We start from the raw sequence: 16,178 nt of genomic DNA, 5'->3' as shown, positions 1-16,178 counted from the left end.
TTGGGGACATCAGGCCGTGAACTTCAGCTTTCACTGGATCGGTTTGCAGCCGAGTGTGAAGCGGCCGGGATGAGGATCAGTACCTCCAAATCCGAGGCCATGGTTCTCACGCGGGAAAGGGTGGAGAGCCCTCTCTGGGTCGGGGATGAGCTCTTGCCTCAAGTGGAGGAGTTTAAGTATCTCGGGGTCTTGTTCACGAGTGATGGTACAAGGGAGCGGGAGATTGACAGGCGGATTGGTGCTGGGTCAGCAGTGATGCGGGCTCTTTACCGGTCTGTTGTGGTAAAGAAAGAGCTGAGCCATAAGGCAAGGCTCTCGATTTACTGGTCGATCTATGTTCCCACCCTCACCTATGGTCATGAGCTTTGGGTAATGACCGAAAGAACGAGATCGCGAATACAAGCGGCTGAAATGAGTTTCCTCCGCAGGGTGGCTGGACTCTCCCTTAGAGATAGGGTGAGAAGTTCGGTCATCCGAGAGGGACTCGGAGTAGAGCCGCTGCTTCTTCACGTCGAGAGGAGCCAGTTGAGGTGGTTCGGGCATCTTGTTAGGATGCCTCCTGGACGCCTCCCTTGGGAGGTGTCACAGGCAAGTCCACCGGGGAGGAGACCCCGGGGAAGACCCAGGACACGCTGGCGTGACTATATCGCCCAGCTGGCCTGGGAGCGCCTCGGAATCCCTCCCAGGGAGCTAGTGGAAGTGGCTGGGGAAAGGGAGGTCTGGGCTTCATTGCTCAGGATGCTGCCCCCGCGACCCGAACCCCGGAGAAGCGTAAGATGATGGATGGATGGATGGATGGACGTTACAAGGGAAGAATTTAGAACTTTTGGTAGATAGTGGGGCAGGCCATTCAGTGATTAGAACAAATGACCTTCATTGTGACACACAGCAGGGAAAATTTCAAGCATTAATAGGAGTGGGGGAGAAGTGGTTAGAGAGAAAGTGTCTGTGCCTCCCCAGTGCTCTCTAAATGGCAAAATGTTTTCGCAATGTTTCTTAATATCTTTCGTCTGCCCGGTAAATCTGTTAGCTAGGGATCTAATGTGTAAATTGGGATGCACTTTGATTAGCTCACCAGAGGGACTAGCCATAGATTTTCTAGAACAACCATGCATGGTTCAATTAGCATCAGGTGTCCCTGAATACGCTTACATATGGTGCTGTGGTGATGAACAAGGGGAAACTGTTAAACATTTTCTGTCAAAAGACCAACAAACAGTTTCAGGATCTTTGCAATGGAAAACTCAAGATGTGCATTGCACCTCACACATCAGTCGAGGCCCAGATCATGATTATGAGAAACAGTTTTTTTAAACCAATGACAGAATCCCTTGCCACTGCAGCACTCATATGGAGCGACAAAATGGTGGCCGCCCTAGTTTCACTGGCAAAAGCTCAGAGCGAACTGTTCACAGTAGGTAATTCGTACCCACACATCTCCCTAGCCAGATTTAAACACACCCTCCCATGGCGAGACTTTGGACCATGGGCTTTGAGGGTGGCCAAGGCTAACGATTGGATTGACACAGAGTGCCCTAATGTACAGTACAGCACCTCCACGAAAACGTGGAAGTGCCCTTTTCCTCAACTGTGGGCGTCCAGTAAATATGATGTGGGACTAATTAGAGACTGTGAACCAGTTGTGATCACTCCCAAATCAGCATACAGACCCAGGCAGGCCCAGTATCCTTTGAAGCCTGAGGCAGTTGAGTGCATTAAGCCTGTATTTCAAGCACTGCTCCAGACAGGGGTAATTCCATGTTCCATGTCCAAGTTCCATGTCCAGACTCACCAGTAAGAACACCAATCTTCCCAGTAAAGAAACCCGGCTGGGATGAGTGGAGGTTTGTTCAAGATCTGCAAGCAGTAAATGCAGCAGTCCAAACCAGAGCCCTAGAGGTTCCAAACCCCCACACCATTTTGTCCCAAATACCCACTGACCACACCCACTACACAGTAGTGGACCTGGCCAATGCGTTTTTCAGTGTGCCAGTGCACCCTGACAGCAGATTCTGGTTTGCATTCTCATTTGAAGGCAAGGCATACACATTTACACGTCTTTGTCAGGGGTATTGCGAATCACCTACCATCTATAATGTGGCCTTGAGAGATAGCCTGGCTTCACTAACACTACCCGAAGAGGTGGTGCTGGTTCAGTATGTGGATGATTTGCTCCTGAGCGCCCCCTCACGGGAGCTCTGCAAACAGGCCACCCAGCAGTTGCTGCAGCATCTAGCCAACAATGGGCACAAAGCCAGCAAAAACAAATTGCAATATTGCAAGCCAGAGGTCACCTTTCTGGGCCACATTATCACCGCAGGCCAAAAGCGAATGGCAGCAGACAGAATACAGGCGATTTGCCAAACTCCCAAACCAATGACTAAGAAACAACTGTTGTCTTTCCTTGGTATGTGCTCATATTGTCACACTTTCATTCCATCTTATGCTGAGAAAGAGGGGCCCCTGAGGGAAATCATTCCAACAAAAAGCACGAATACCACACGCCTGCAGTGGACTGAGCAGGCTGAGGAAGCTTTCACACAGCTCAAGATAGCTTTGCAAAACATGCCTGCTTTGGGTATACCTGATCCAACAAAACCCTTTGTACAAATGGTGGATGTGAAAGGAATCTATATGACGTCAGTCCTCACACAAAAACATGGGGATAAGTTACGCCCAGTGGCGTATTTCTCCTGCAAATTGGACCCTGTAGCTCAGGGCCTACCAGTTTGCCTTAGAGCAGTGGCAGCAGCAGAAAAGGCTCTAGTAGCCTCTAGAGACATAGTTGTGCACGCCCCCTTCACTCTCAAGGATCCACACTCAGTGCATAACATCTTGCAAGACCAAAGGGTTGCACACCTCTCCGCACAAAGATGGTTGCGTTACCATACAGCTTTGCTGGACCTGCCTAATGTTACGGTGCAACATTGCACCGCTCTAAACCCAGCCTCACTTCTGCCTACTCCAGAAGATGGAGAGCCACATGATTGCCAGCTACTACTGCTCCATGCATGCACACCCAGAGTAGATCTCAAAGACGCAGAGTTAGAACTATTTGTTGATGGTTCAGCCAGCAAAGATGAAATGGGAATAAATCGGGTTGCATATGCTGTGGTCTCTGCTACAGATTTTTTGCACACACAGAGCCTTCCTAGCTCATATTCAGCACTAGCTTCAGAGCTTATTGCGTTAACTAAAGGCTGTGAACTCGCAGAAGGCAAAACGCTCACGGTCTGGACGGACTCCAGATATGCGTGGGGCGTGGCACATGACTTCGGTTACATGTGGAAACAAATGAACTTTCTGACAAGCTCTGGCACTAAAATAAAACATGACAAATTCATTAATGAATTACTTTTTGCTTTATTGCTACCATCACAAAATGCAGTAGTCAAATGTGCAGCACACACTTCAGCAGATGACCCTGTCAGTAAGGGAAATGCTTTTGCAGACCATGTGGCAAAACATACTGCCTGCACAGATCCGATCGCCGCCACACAGCTTCCTGTAACAGACCAAGAGGAACCTACACTGCAAGACATCCAGTCCTCTGCTACCCCGGCAGAGCGGGCTCAATGGTCCAAATCAGGGTGTGTTAAACAAAATAAGGTATGGGTACACAATTCTACGAACAGACCATGTCTCCCTAAAGCATACATGAAAGGGTTAATTGCTATTGCTCATGGGAGGAGTCACATGAGCAAAGGGGGGGATAATGTATATGATAGCAAGACACTGGTATGCACCTGGACTCTCCACACTCACCCAAAATTTTTGTTCAGCATGCTTAGTATGTGCACAAAACACACAGACACACACAACCTCTGTCACAACCATCTGTGGGTCACCCCCCAGCGACAGAACCGTTCCAACATTGGCAAATTTATTTTGTTGAATTAACTCCAGCAGAAGGGTAAAGGTTCCTCCTGGTCTGTTCATGCATGTTCAGCAAATGGGTTGAGGCTTTTCCCACAGGTACCCAGGATGGCGAAGCAGTGGCCAAAGCATTCCTCAAGGAAATAATTCCCAGACGGGGCCTGCCACAACATGTTTCAAGTTATAATGGTAAACCCTTTGTATACACAGGCTTGAATAGCCTGACCAAGTATCTAGGAATAGATATGAGAAAACATTGCAGCTACCACCCCTCAATAGAGAGGGCTAATGGGACCATTAAAAATGACACAACAAACAGGCCATAACTGGGTCAAATGTCTCCCTCTGGTCCTTTGGCAGAGTAGAACCAGACCACAAACGAGAACGTGCCTAAGTGCATTTGAGATAGTGTTTGGCAGGCCTCCCAACACGGGAATAGGTCCACCCCCACTTGATAACCAGTTGCTTGACCACTCTCTCACGACCTACTGTACGGGGTCTGGGGGTCTGTAAGGTATTGAATACCTCATGTTGTTTCTCACTCCCAGATTATTATAGAAATATGTCTGATCTCATTGCTCACATGCGAGCTAGCATTCAGCCTCCACCAATCGCAGATGACTCCTGGTTTAGCTGGCTGACATCTCTGATGGGCCCATGGGGACACTGGATTGTTACTATGTTAATACCATTTATATGTGTGCTACTTCTTGTGATATGTATTGCTCCCTGCATCTCTAATTGCATTTCTGCCATGATTGCCCGCTCCTTTACTGCTCAATATCATATGTTACAGATGGACTTTGAGGATGATGAAAATCACCCTTCTTCTGATTCTTTGAACTTGCAACAATTGTTTAATGAGGGTAAGTAAAGTTTAGCGGTTGATTTAGAATCAAAGGGGGAAATGTCGTGGAAATGTATTTAATAGTGTTGAAATATGCCTTTTGAGTTATTATGCCTAAGGATTATTCTAAATGTCACAGTGGCCGAGAGGTAGCGGGATTGTTTTGCCTCTCAGGAGATAAGTGGAAGTGACCTCGCTATGAGAACAGAAGCAGAGTGTGAAGATAGAGGCGGCAAGGCAGTGGCGCCTAGCCACAAGGCTACGGGTCGATTCTGGATGTTTTGCTTGGCTGCTCGCTGTAAACAGGTCGTATAAGATAAACATGTAAGAGAATGGTGTACAATTGAGAATAATGCTGACTAATGCTTACTGCCATGAAAGGAACGTAAGGGCGGGGGAATGACAGAAGGGTAAAAGAAGCACAACACACAGCTAGGAAAGATATAGGAAAGGGAGAGAGAATCCATTTTTTGTCATGTTGGCTTTTTAATAAACCTGTTACTCACTTTGATAAAGACTCAGAGGCTCAAATTCATTTTTTGTCACGATTTCCACCACACCCTCAATATCCTCCACTGTAGCCTTCATTTCTTCTGTATCCTGCTCAATGTTCTGTGTGGAAGCAAGAAAAGCCAGTGCTGGCTCACCAGTGACCGCTCCTGATACGGCCGCTGTATCTTCAGGTGGCCTGGTAACAAAGGCGTTTTCCTGCTACCTTTAGCAGCTGCGATGGTGGCGGATCTTTGAGGCGCTGAGGCTTTCGGGTTTCTCGAGTAGGCATTGAAACTTTGATTCCTAACGCTCGATAAACTATTCTCACTGCTGAAAATGAAGGGGTGATGGTCACTGATTCTATTTTCAGGGGGCAGCTTTCTGTGGAAGCTCCTTTTATACCAAAGGACCACGCCTTCACCTGTTACCAGTTCAGCTGCTCATAGCGAAATCTTTCAAAACGGTGTAATTTGAATATTCTATAAACTTTTCATATTCATTTTGTCCCATCCCAACTTTGTTGAGCATGATGCAGGCATTAAATTCATATTTTGTTTATATTAATAAAAACAATCAAGATGGTCAACCAAAACTTTAAAAAGGAATTTCTTTTTACTTCTGCAGGGTAAATAAAGGTTCAGAAGGGACATGGAGCGCACTGGCTGCATTTGTGTGTAGGTCCAGGCAGTCGTGACTTTTTTTGTTTAAACTGGCATGCCTCTGTATTTTTTTCTAAAACGGACTGTACAGTAAACCTCTGCTACTTCTAAGCAACTACTACTCCGTTTAAAACCCAGCCAATTTGTGCGAAAATCGACTACTCGACTGCGAAGAGGGAAATCCCCGTCCGAGACCAATAACCCTGAAATGACGGCTTGCTCAGACCACGAGCAGCTGAGCCTTGGGGCATTTACGGACGCCATTTCCACCCTCAAGGAGGACATTTGTACAAAAATCGACGCAGTGGCGACAAATCTGAAGGCCGAAATCTCTGCTGTTCGTGAAGAAAAGGACCAGCGTCGCTTCGTTGCAAGCAGTCTCAGACGGGCATGGCGTCCAGCTGGTGGAGCTGGAGAAAGCCGCCGGTTTTAGCGGTGATACCATACCAGAGCTGTAAGTCAGAGTCAACAGACTGACGGACTTAGTTACAAGCCTTCAAGATAAATGTGAGGACCTAGAATCCAGGTCGCGGAGGAACAACATACGCCTGGTCAATATACCAGAGGGCCTGGAAGGTAACTGGGTGGCTGAGTTCGTCTCCGAACTGCTCAGAGAGTTGCTTCAGCTCGACGAACCGCCCCTGATTGACAGAGCACACCGCACGCTACGAGCTAAACCCAAGGATGAGGAGCCCCCTCGTCCATTTGTGGTTAGACTTCACTATTTCCAGACGAGAGAACGAATTTTGCAGCAAGCTGCTCGCCTTGGGCCACTATGTTACCAGGAAAAGAGGGTTTCCATATTCCCTGATTTCACCACGGCAGTCTCCAAGAAGCGCGCTGCGTTTGCGGGAGTAAAGCCACTGCTTCGAAACATCCCCGGAGTAAAGTATGGCATGTTTTACCCAGCGCAGTTGCGAGTAACGCTCTCCGATGGAAAAAGGCTACTTTCTCCCTCAAAGTAACGACTGAACCTGGGTTTGGTTCCGGGTCTAAGTGGATCTACCATGTTATGTCGAAATGGATAAACTGTAAGACTGTCTCTTGACTGGGACAGCCTCCTTTACAGCAGCTGGTAGGCTATATCGAACATTCTCTAGTAGTCTTTAGCAACACACTGAGTTGCTGCTCATCTTTAATTCTAGTTTAGTTAAGTAAGCACAATAATATTTGGTTTTCTGCATCTTTTAGTGTCCGTGATGTTTATAAATGTTCACTGCTAACATTTTTGTTAATGTTATGTTCTTTTAATGCTCTGTTCTTATGGAAAATGCCCACTACTGGGTTGGAGTTTATTTGCAGTGAATTGCGTATTTGGTATGCTCTCTCACACTATTTCACTTGACCCCGAGTGATAGGTTGTAAGTGTTCGTTAGAAGTTTAGTGTAACAAAGGGTGTTATGCACTTATTTTGGGGAAGTGCATTTGGGGTAAAAACTCTTACTGTTTGTTGTTCTTTTTCTTTTTACTGTGTACTGTATTTGGTGGTTTATCATGTTTGTGTTGGATGTGCAGGAGGCAGAAAAGGTCTTATTATTCTAATGCTGTCGCTGGAAAGTGATTATGGCTAGCCATAATAGGCCACATGATTCTGGAGGTTCGCTAACATTTACAAGTTGGAATGTAAAAGGTTTGAATGCATCAGTAGAATTAAACAAAGTTCTCAGTCATTTAAAGCAGTTGGATAGCAAAATAGCTTTTCTCCAAGAAACACATCTTACTGCTACTGATCATCGTAAACTTTCTAGGGGATGGGTAGGACAAATGTATCACTCAAGCTTAGGTGGGAGATCCAGGGGGGCAGTTATTCTGATTCACAAATCAGTGCCATTCACAGCCACTAAAACAATTTCTGAAACAATATAATTGTTTTGGGGCAAATCCATAATACCTCACTAATTCTGGCTAATGTGTATGGTCCTAATTGGGACAACGACGCTTTTTTTCTGTTCTCACTGCCAGATTTGGACTCGCATTGTCTCATCTTAGGTGGCGACTTTAACTGTTGTTTGGATCCAGTACTCGATCGCTCCTCCTTAACTGCAGTCCCTTTATCCAAATCTGGCAAGATTATTAAAGCATTTCTTGAACAGTATGCACTGTTAGATCCATGGCGCCTTTTAAACCCCAACGAAAGAGAATACTCCTTCTGCACTCCCTCTGTTCGTTCCTGCTCATATGCCAGCATCACAATCTCAGATCACGCACCAGTCAATTTAAGCATCTCTTTGCTAGATACACCTGTGTCTCGAGCTCCCTGGCATTTCAACTCTCTCCTCTTGTCGGATGAGGAGTTTGTGCAATACCTGTCATCTCAGATAGATTTTTTTGCTGACACTAACGTTACACCTGAGGCCTCGCCCTTACTCATCTGGGAAACCATGAAAGCATATTTAATGGGGCAAATAATCTCATACAGTGCATATAAAAGAAAGCAGCGTTTATTGCGACTCTCTGAGCTATCAGCTCTTATTAAGGATCTAGATAACAAACACTCAACTTCTCCAAAACCAGACACTTATAAGACTCTTCTAAGATTAATACAGAATTTAAAAAATTTTACTCAACATTATATGAATCTGATACAGTCACTGACTCAGCTCAGTTGAACTCATTTTTTGATACATTACATTTACCCACTCTCGATTCAGAACAGCAAGATCTACTGGAAAGACCATTAACATCTGAAGAACTTACTACAGCTATAACTGCCATGCAGAGTGGGAAATGCCCTGGGCCAGATGGATTCCCAATAGACTTTTATAGAAAATTTTCTTGTAAGATTGTACCTCTTCTTCTTAAAATGCTCAATGCAGCCCTGGCCTCAGATCAGTTACCATACACGTTACGTCAGGCCACCATAACGCTTATCCTTAAAAAAAATGTCCTATGTGCTGTGGCTCTTATTGCCCCATATCTTTGCTTAACACTGATGTCAAATTGTTAGCCAAAGTATTAGCATTGAGGATAGACTCTGTTCTCCCTTCTATTATTTGCCCTGACCAGACAGGCTTTGTTAAAAATAGACAGGCCTTCTCTAATATACGGAGGCTTCTCAATATCATATATAACCCCCCATCCTCACCCCTTTCAGAAAATGTGATTTCATTAGACGCAGAGAAGGCTTTTGACAGGATCGAGTGGAGCTACCTTTTTGAAGCTCTATGCAGATTTGCTTTTGGCAAGAACTTTCTATCTTGGATTCATTTGTTGTACTCATCACCATTGGCATCTGTTCGAACAAATAATAATTATTCAGACCACTTCCCTCTCTATAGAGGTACCAGACAAGGGTGCCCTCTTTCCCCACAGCTTTTTTTTAATTGCAATTGAACCACTCGCTGTAGCACTACGAATGGACCAACAGTTTATGTGCATCTTTAGGAGCGGTTTCGCTCTTTGCAGATGACCTGTTATTATATATGTCTAATCCTATTCAGTCTCTGTCTTCTGTCCTGGCAATCCTGGATGACTTCAGGAAAATATCAGGTTATAAATTGAACTTGGAAAAAAGTGAACTTTTTCCTATAACTCCTACAGGTTGTCATTCCACCATGTCTGGGCTGCCCTTCAGGATCTCTTACCGTGGCTTTACCTATCTAGGGGTATTTATCACAAATAAGTTTGAAAAACTGTTCAGATATCATTTCCTCCCTCTTTTTTCACGTACAAAACAAGACCTCCAACGTTGGACATTGCTACCCCTATCACCAGCAGGGCGCATTAATGTTATCAAAATGAATATACTCCCTAGATTTTTGTACCTTTTCCAATGCATTCCAATTTTCATCACCAAATCTTTTTTTAATAACCTTGACAATATAGTTGCAGAGTTTATCTGGAATAGGAAGGTCCCCAGGCTTCGTAAATTGGCTTTGCAAAAACCTAAACCCTTAGGGGGTATGGTGCTACCTAACTTCCTTTTCTATTACTGGGCTGCTAACTTCCAACCTATTGCTTACTGGCTGCACTTAGATGACTCTGCCTCTGTGCCTGCCTGGTTATCTCTTGAATCTTCCTCCTTAGCTCCCACCTCTTCAGCTTCTCTTTTAATCCCCACAATACAGCTATCTAAATCAAATTGTAGCAGTATTACTGTCAGGTCTACAATTAAGATTTGGGCACAGTTCAGGAGTCATTTTGGCAGACAGTCACTCCCACTTTTTACACCACTCTGTGCAAACCCACTATTCCCCCCCTCTTTACAAGACCGAGCCTTTAAGATCTGACATGACCATGGTCTTAAATCTGTCACCAACTTGTATATCGAAGGTGTTTTTGGAACTCTCTGATACATATAAACTACCTCGTTCTCATCTCTTTCGCTACTTTCAGATCCGTGACTTTGTTAAGAAAAAATTCCCTAACTTTCCAGATCCACCGCCTCAGTCACCTCTAGATAGACTTTTCTCATCTCTCCCTTCTACTCTCAAAGGGGTTGTATCTTTTATATGTTTTATACAATGATTTTTGCTCTCCACCCCTCTGACCACACAATCAAAACTCTATAGGGTATACTGGACCAAAACCAGACTGTCTAGAATTTACAGCAATATTGACCCCAACTGTGACAGATGCCATCAAGGCCTGGCTAATCTATATCACATGTTCTGGACTTGGCCTTTATTACAGACATACTGGAACTCTATATTCAGTTCACTCTCAGGCATTTTGCAAGTGCCTGTTGCTCCCTATCCAGTTATTGCAATGTTTGGACAAAGTGGGACTTGCCCAGGCGCAAAGTCACATGGAGGGATCTGTGGCGCCTGGAGCCCTATCGCATCTCCTTCCTCTTACGGTCGGTTTACGATACCCTCCCCTCCCCAGTACATCTGCACACGTGGGGTCTAAGAGAGGATCCGCTTTGTAAGCTGTGCGACAAGAGGGGGACCTTGGCCCATATATTGTCTGGGTGCAAAACATCCTTAACCCAGGGGCGGTATAGATGGCGCCACGACAAAGTACTCCTCTCATTGGCAGATACCATAGAGCGGGAGAGGGTTAAGAAGAGACCAGCCCACACAACTGCACAGAGAGCAATCACCTTTGTCAAGGAAGGAGTTAGACCCGCACAAACCACCAAAAAGAAAAGAACTAGCATTCTCCACACTGCAAGTTCCTGGGAGATGAGGGTGGATCTTGGAAGGAGGTTGCAGTTTCCGGAAGTGGTGCAAACATCCCTCCGCCCTGATATAGTGCTGTGGTCATCCAAGGACCAGAAGATAATCCTGGTTGAATTGACAGTACCATGGGAGGAGGGCTGTGAGGAGGCCCACGAAAGGAAGGCTGCAAAGTACCAACAGCTGGCCCAAGACTGCCGCGATAGAGGCTGGCAGACATGGGTCTTCCCGGTGGAGGTAGGGTGCAGAGGCTTTCCAGCCAGGTCTGCATGGAGTTTCCTTTCTGCCATAGGAATGGATGAGCACAGTAAAAAGCAAGCAGCTCGCCGGATGGGGGAGGAGGCGGAACATGCCTCATGCTGGATTTGGAGTAAGAGAGAGGAGGAAAGCTGGAAGCCGGGAGTAGATGGGCAGTGAGCTGGCCACTCACTGCTGGCCTACCAACTGGAGGGTTTCGTGGTTAGGGCCGAAACACCCAGAGAAGGTTGGACACCACCTGATGACATCTGCTCCTGGCCTAAGGCTACAGCTACCTGCTAAGGTAGCTGAGGAAGGCACCTCATGTGTATCCAACAAGGTGTTCTTCCAGCTAATCTCACATTATCTAAACGCAAATCCAATTTGGTAGCGTTTCTGACTCTTTTAGCAAGGCGGCTCATTCTGACCCACTGGAAAAAAGCATATCCTCCCTCTCACACACACTGGATAAAAGATGCGCTGTATTTCATGAAACTAGAAAAAATGAACTACACCCTTAAAGGATCTATAGGTAATTACTACAAAGCATGGGGACCCTTCTTAACACATCTAGATGATGTGGAGCTCTGGGATCATCTAGATTCCAATTAGTTAGATTCAAAAAGTGACTGCCTCCAATTTTGTCTTGGGCCGTTGCCTCCTGCCTCCTTTTGTGCCTCTGTTTGTATGATTAAGATGCTATCAACCGCTGATTTGTGGTGTTCAAATATTTCACTTTTAATGTAAATCTGTTTTTTTGTCTATTTTGTTTTTTTCATTATTATTTAATGTTTTATTATTTGCTTCTTTGTCTGTGTAGGTGTGCAAGTGTATGTTTTTGATGCATATCTTAAACCAACAAATAAAACAATGCTAAAAAAAAAAGGCTCAGAAGAACGAATGAATGAATAATGAAAATAAAATATTGAATTAATATAAAAATAAATGATCATTGTTTTATTGCATTTTACTGAATGGTCCAACTTTTCCAGAAGCAGGATTTGTAAATTTATCTCTGTATTTCAATATTCCAGCTGTCCAGGAATGTTTAACAGACTAAACAATTAAACTCTTATTATTAATACTTGATCCTGACCTACATCTGCCTCAGGAAGCGTTTATATTAGCATCGCTGCCTCTACTGAAATATAATGACTTCCGGCTGCCTCAGTGTCTTTTCCCTGGCAGTGTGCATGTAGGGTCAGTAATGTTAAGCTGTATGAAGGGCAGAATTCTTAAGAAGATACAGAACAGCTGAACTCTGCTACAAGATGAAAGTACAGTGACAATATTCTCAGGTAAAACATAAAAAATTTAATCTGTCATAACCTTTGCACAGGCCATTTGTTATGTTTTTTAATATTTTAAATTCAGGTGATAAACAGTAATTGTGCATTAAAATGCGCAGAAGTGTGTTCTGGGTAGAGGATGTTTAACTTACTTTCACATAGAAAAACAATAAAACATGCACTTTGATCAGGGGTGTGAAAACTTTTGAGTATGACTGTATATTTCACAGCATAACATCAACAGTGATGATCTTTAACAGACATTACAGAAAGACCTCACACTCACCTCAGCTGGGAGATGTAGGACAGACACTGAAGGAAACTCCTCACTTCACTCTCTTCATCTGACCAGCCTGTCAGCTCTACTGGTTTCTTCACTGTTTGGAGTTTCAGCACTTCTAGGAAGAGGGAGCTCTTTCTCTCTGAGAGGTTTATGATCCAGACTGCAGGAGCCGACTGGTAAACTGGCTGTAATGCTGGAAGAACATTCCTGCCTGTCTGAGTCTCATAGTTCTTCACATGTGAGAACAGATTCAGCAGAAAATCACTCTGTTCAGAGCTGTGAGTGAATCCATTAGGAAAAGAGCTGTAAGTGCACACTGATGTTAACAGCTCCAGGGTCTTCTCTCCTGTCTGTCTCTCACTCTCTGCTGCTTTAATAAACAAACGCAGAAACATCTGGATGCCGTTGCTGATGTACGACTGAAAAGAAATTCTACAAGAAAAAGAGTAAACGGTACTTAGTGTAGAAAACATTGATCATAAAACACGACGACAGAAACACCTTTTATACCCATGCATCTGAGCATCTGAATATTTTCTGAACATTTAGATCTAAAAAAAGTTGTGACAAATTATGAAAGAACCTCCGTTTCACTAAAACACTTGAGTTCACTTATTTATCAAAATAGGAACCCCTCTGCTTTTTCTGGTCTCTGGGCTTGAAAATACTTTTCCCACCCATGAGCATCTCAGCTTTAAAGATTCTTTCTTATTTAGGCATCAACCTAAATAAGATGATTATAAATACGCCAGGATTTTCTTTTCTTAATGACGTTATTAAGTCCCTTAAGGTTCCAGCTGGTTCATTTTAAATCAGTTGTGTTTGCCATAGTGTAACCAGATGTTCATAGATCGTGTATTTACCACAAACATAAATATTATCAGCAAAGTGATCCACTGTGATGACAAACACAAAAACCTAAACCAGGGAAAAACAAACTATACAAACCCAGTCAGATTCTGAGGACTGGCAGACAAAACCATGAACCAGAACATGGGCTCACTGCAGCTGAAAAACCTGAGGTGATCACTCAAACTGGACTTTCCCTCCACCCAACATCTCATGTCTATTGAGCCCCCGTCTGTCGTATTAAATGGAAAAGTAATTAAGTGTAGTCTTTGTCAGCCTGCACTGGATGAGGACTATCACAACCTGATTTGTTTGAGAAAAATCCAAAACTCTTCTAATTCCAATAAGTGAGAAGTGAAAATAAATAAATACATAAATAAATAAGTAGATAAATACAGGCTTCACTGACATGTACCAGTGCAGGCTACCAGGCTTCAGACAGCAAAAGGGAGCAGTCAGCAGCTCTTTATTTACTATGTAGATTGTATACTAAAGTCAGCCTTCTTTGGTGATCATCTTCCTGAATCAGTGATGTGCTCCGTAGTGTTTGATCTCCAGAGTGGCAGGAAAACGGAGTGTGTATTCCACATCTTTACTCCTCAAATCGATCGTGATCTGCTTGAATGACACTCTGATCCATGAAGTGTTTGAAGAAGTCCAGGAAAACATAATCCTGGCACCTTGCCATAGAATCTGTCCTTTCTCCTGGGCCCTTTGAAGCATTTGCTCTTTCACTTGACCATGTAGCACGTTGATCTTGACAGGCCTCGGCCATTCCGCTCCCTCTGGTCACGTCTCGGCGGGTCGGTGGGAACTCGGTGAGTTCGCTGAATCTCCAGGGTCGGAAACTGGTGCTTCAGCATTGCTGGAATCTCCCGTTGCAGAAACAATCATATCATCTCCCTCTTTTGACTCTGGTACACCCAAAATTCTGACATTACAACGTCACCCTCTCTTATCCCAGTCATCAGTTTGGTCCATCAGTTTCCACATTTCCTCTTGGACAGCTTAAATTTTTGGTCTGGATGTGTGAGCACTGCTCTCTAGCCGTCTCCAGCCTCGTCTATACGGGAGTTCAACAAGCTAATTTCCCCTCAATATCCTCCACTGTAGCCTTCATTTCTTCTATATCCTGCTCAATGTTCTGTGTGGAAGCAAGAAAAGCCAGTGTTGGCTCACCAGTGACCGCTCCTGATACGGCCGCTGTATCTTCAGGTGGCCTGGTAACAAAGGCGTTTTCCTGCTACCTTTAGCAGCTGCGATGGTGGCGGATCTTTGAGGCGCTGAGGCTTTCGGGTTTCTCGAGTAGGCATTGAAACTTTGATTCCTAACGCTCGATAAACTGTTCTCACTGCTGAAAATGAAGGGGTGATGGTCACTGATTCTATTTTCAGGGGGCAGCTTTCTGTGCTGCCATCTGCGTCGAGAGGCCACGTGGAGAAATGCTCTTTTAAACTGGTGGACAGTTCCCTCACAATGCGATGCTTATAAACACTGATCCTTTGGTGGAAGCTCCTTTTATACCAAATGACCACGCCTTCACCTGTTACCAGTTCAGCTGCTCATAGCGAAATCTTTCAAAACGGTGTAATTTGAATATTCTATAAACTTTTCATATTCATTTTGTCCCGTCCCAACTTTGTTGAGCATGATGCAGGCATTAAATTCATATTTTGTTCATATGTATAAAAACAATCAAGTTGGTCAACCAAAATTTTAAAAAGGAATTTCTTTGTACTTTTCTAAGTTAAATAAAGGTTCAGAAGAACGAATGAATAAATAATTAAAATAAAATATTTAATTAATATAAAAATAAAAGATCATTGTTTTATTGCATTTTACTGAATGGTCCAACTTTTCCAGAAGCAGGATTTGTAAATTTATCTCTGTATTTCAATATTCCAGCTGTCCAGGAATGTTTAACAGACTAAACAATTAAACTCTTATTATTAATACTTGATCCTGACCTACATCTGCCTCAGGAAGCGTTTATATTAGCATCGCTGCCTCTACTGAAATATAATGACTTCCGGCTGCCTCAGTGTCTTTTCCCTGGCAGTGTGCATGTAGGGTCAGTAATGTTAAGCTGTATGAAGGGCAGAATTCTTAAGAAGATACAGAACAGCTGAACTCTGCTACAAGATGAAAGTACAGTGACAATATTCTCAGGTCTAATGCACAAACTGTAGAATGTGGACTGAAAATAAACACGGTGTTACATCACCAGACAACAGTATTACATCATCCATTTAAAAAATATGGTCAACTCATAAATATAATAAACTCCCAATAAAGTAATTCTGTATTAAAATGACCAAACTGGAAATATAACAGTAAAACTTTAATAATCTACTGAATGTATTCAGACACTTCACTGCTGCTACATCACTGATATGATGTTTATTTATTACTGAGAGGCTTTTAAGTGTTTTTCATCTAAAAATCACGACTCAAAATAAACTGTCACCCATATAATAAATTCCCAGTAATGTAATATGTTATTATAAATGATTAACCTGAGAAGGT

At 43.8% G+C, this 16,178-nt stretch overlaps 1 protein-coding gene across 4 annotated transcripts in view; it reads right to left on the bottom strand.

Annotated features, from left to right (window-relative positions):
* The window catches only part of LOC108415153, a 103,642-nt gene that overhangs the window by 44,416 nt on the left and 43,048 nt on the right, over positions 1 to 16,178 (bottom strand). For 3 of the 4 annotated variants that reach the window (XM_037532756.1, XM_037532758.1, XM_037532759.1), the window contains one exon: positions 12,807 to 13,235. The exons of the other annotated variant lie outside the window; for it this stretch is intronic. In XM_037532756.1, the coding sequence (XP_037388653.1) occupies positions 12,807 to 13,235 (429 nt within the window). The remainder of the gene's footprint in view (positions 1 to 12,806; positions 13,236 to 16,178) is intronic. 4 annotated transcript variants of the gene reach the window in all.

This window comes from Pygocentrus nattereri, chromosome 22, assembly GCF_015220715.1.
Source record: "Pygocentrus nattereri isolate fPygNat1 chromosome 22, fPygNat1.pri, whole genome shotgun sequence".
Taxonomy (NCBI): Eukaryota; Metazoa; Chordata; class Actinopteri; order Characiformes; family Serrasalmidae; genus Pygocentrus; species Pygocentrus nattereri.
This window is presented reverse-complemented; position numbering and strand designations above follow the sequence as displayed.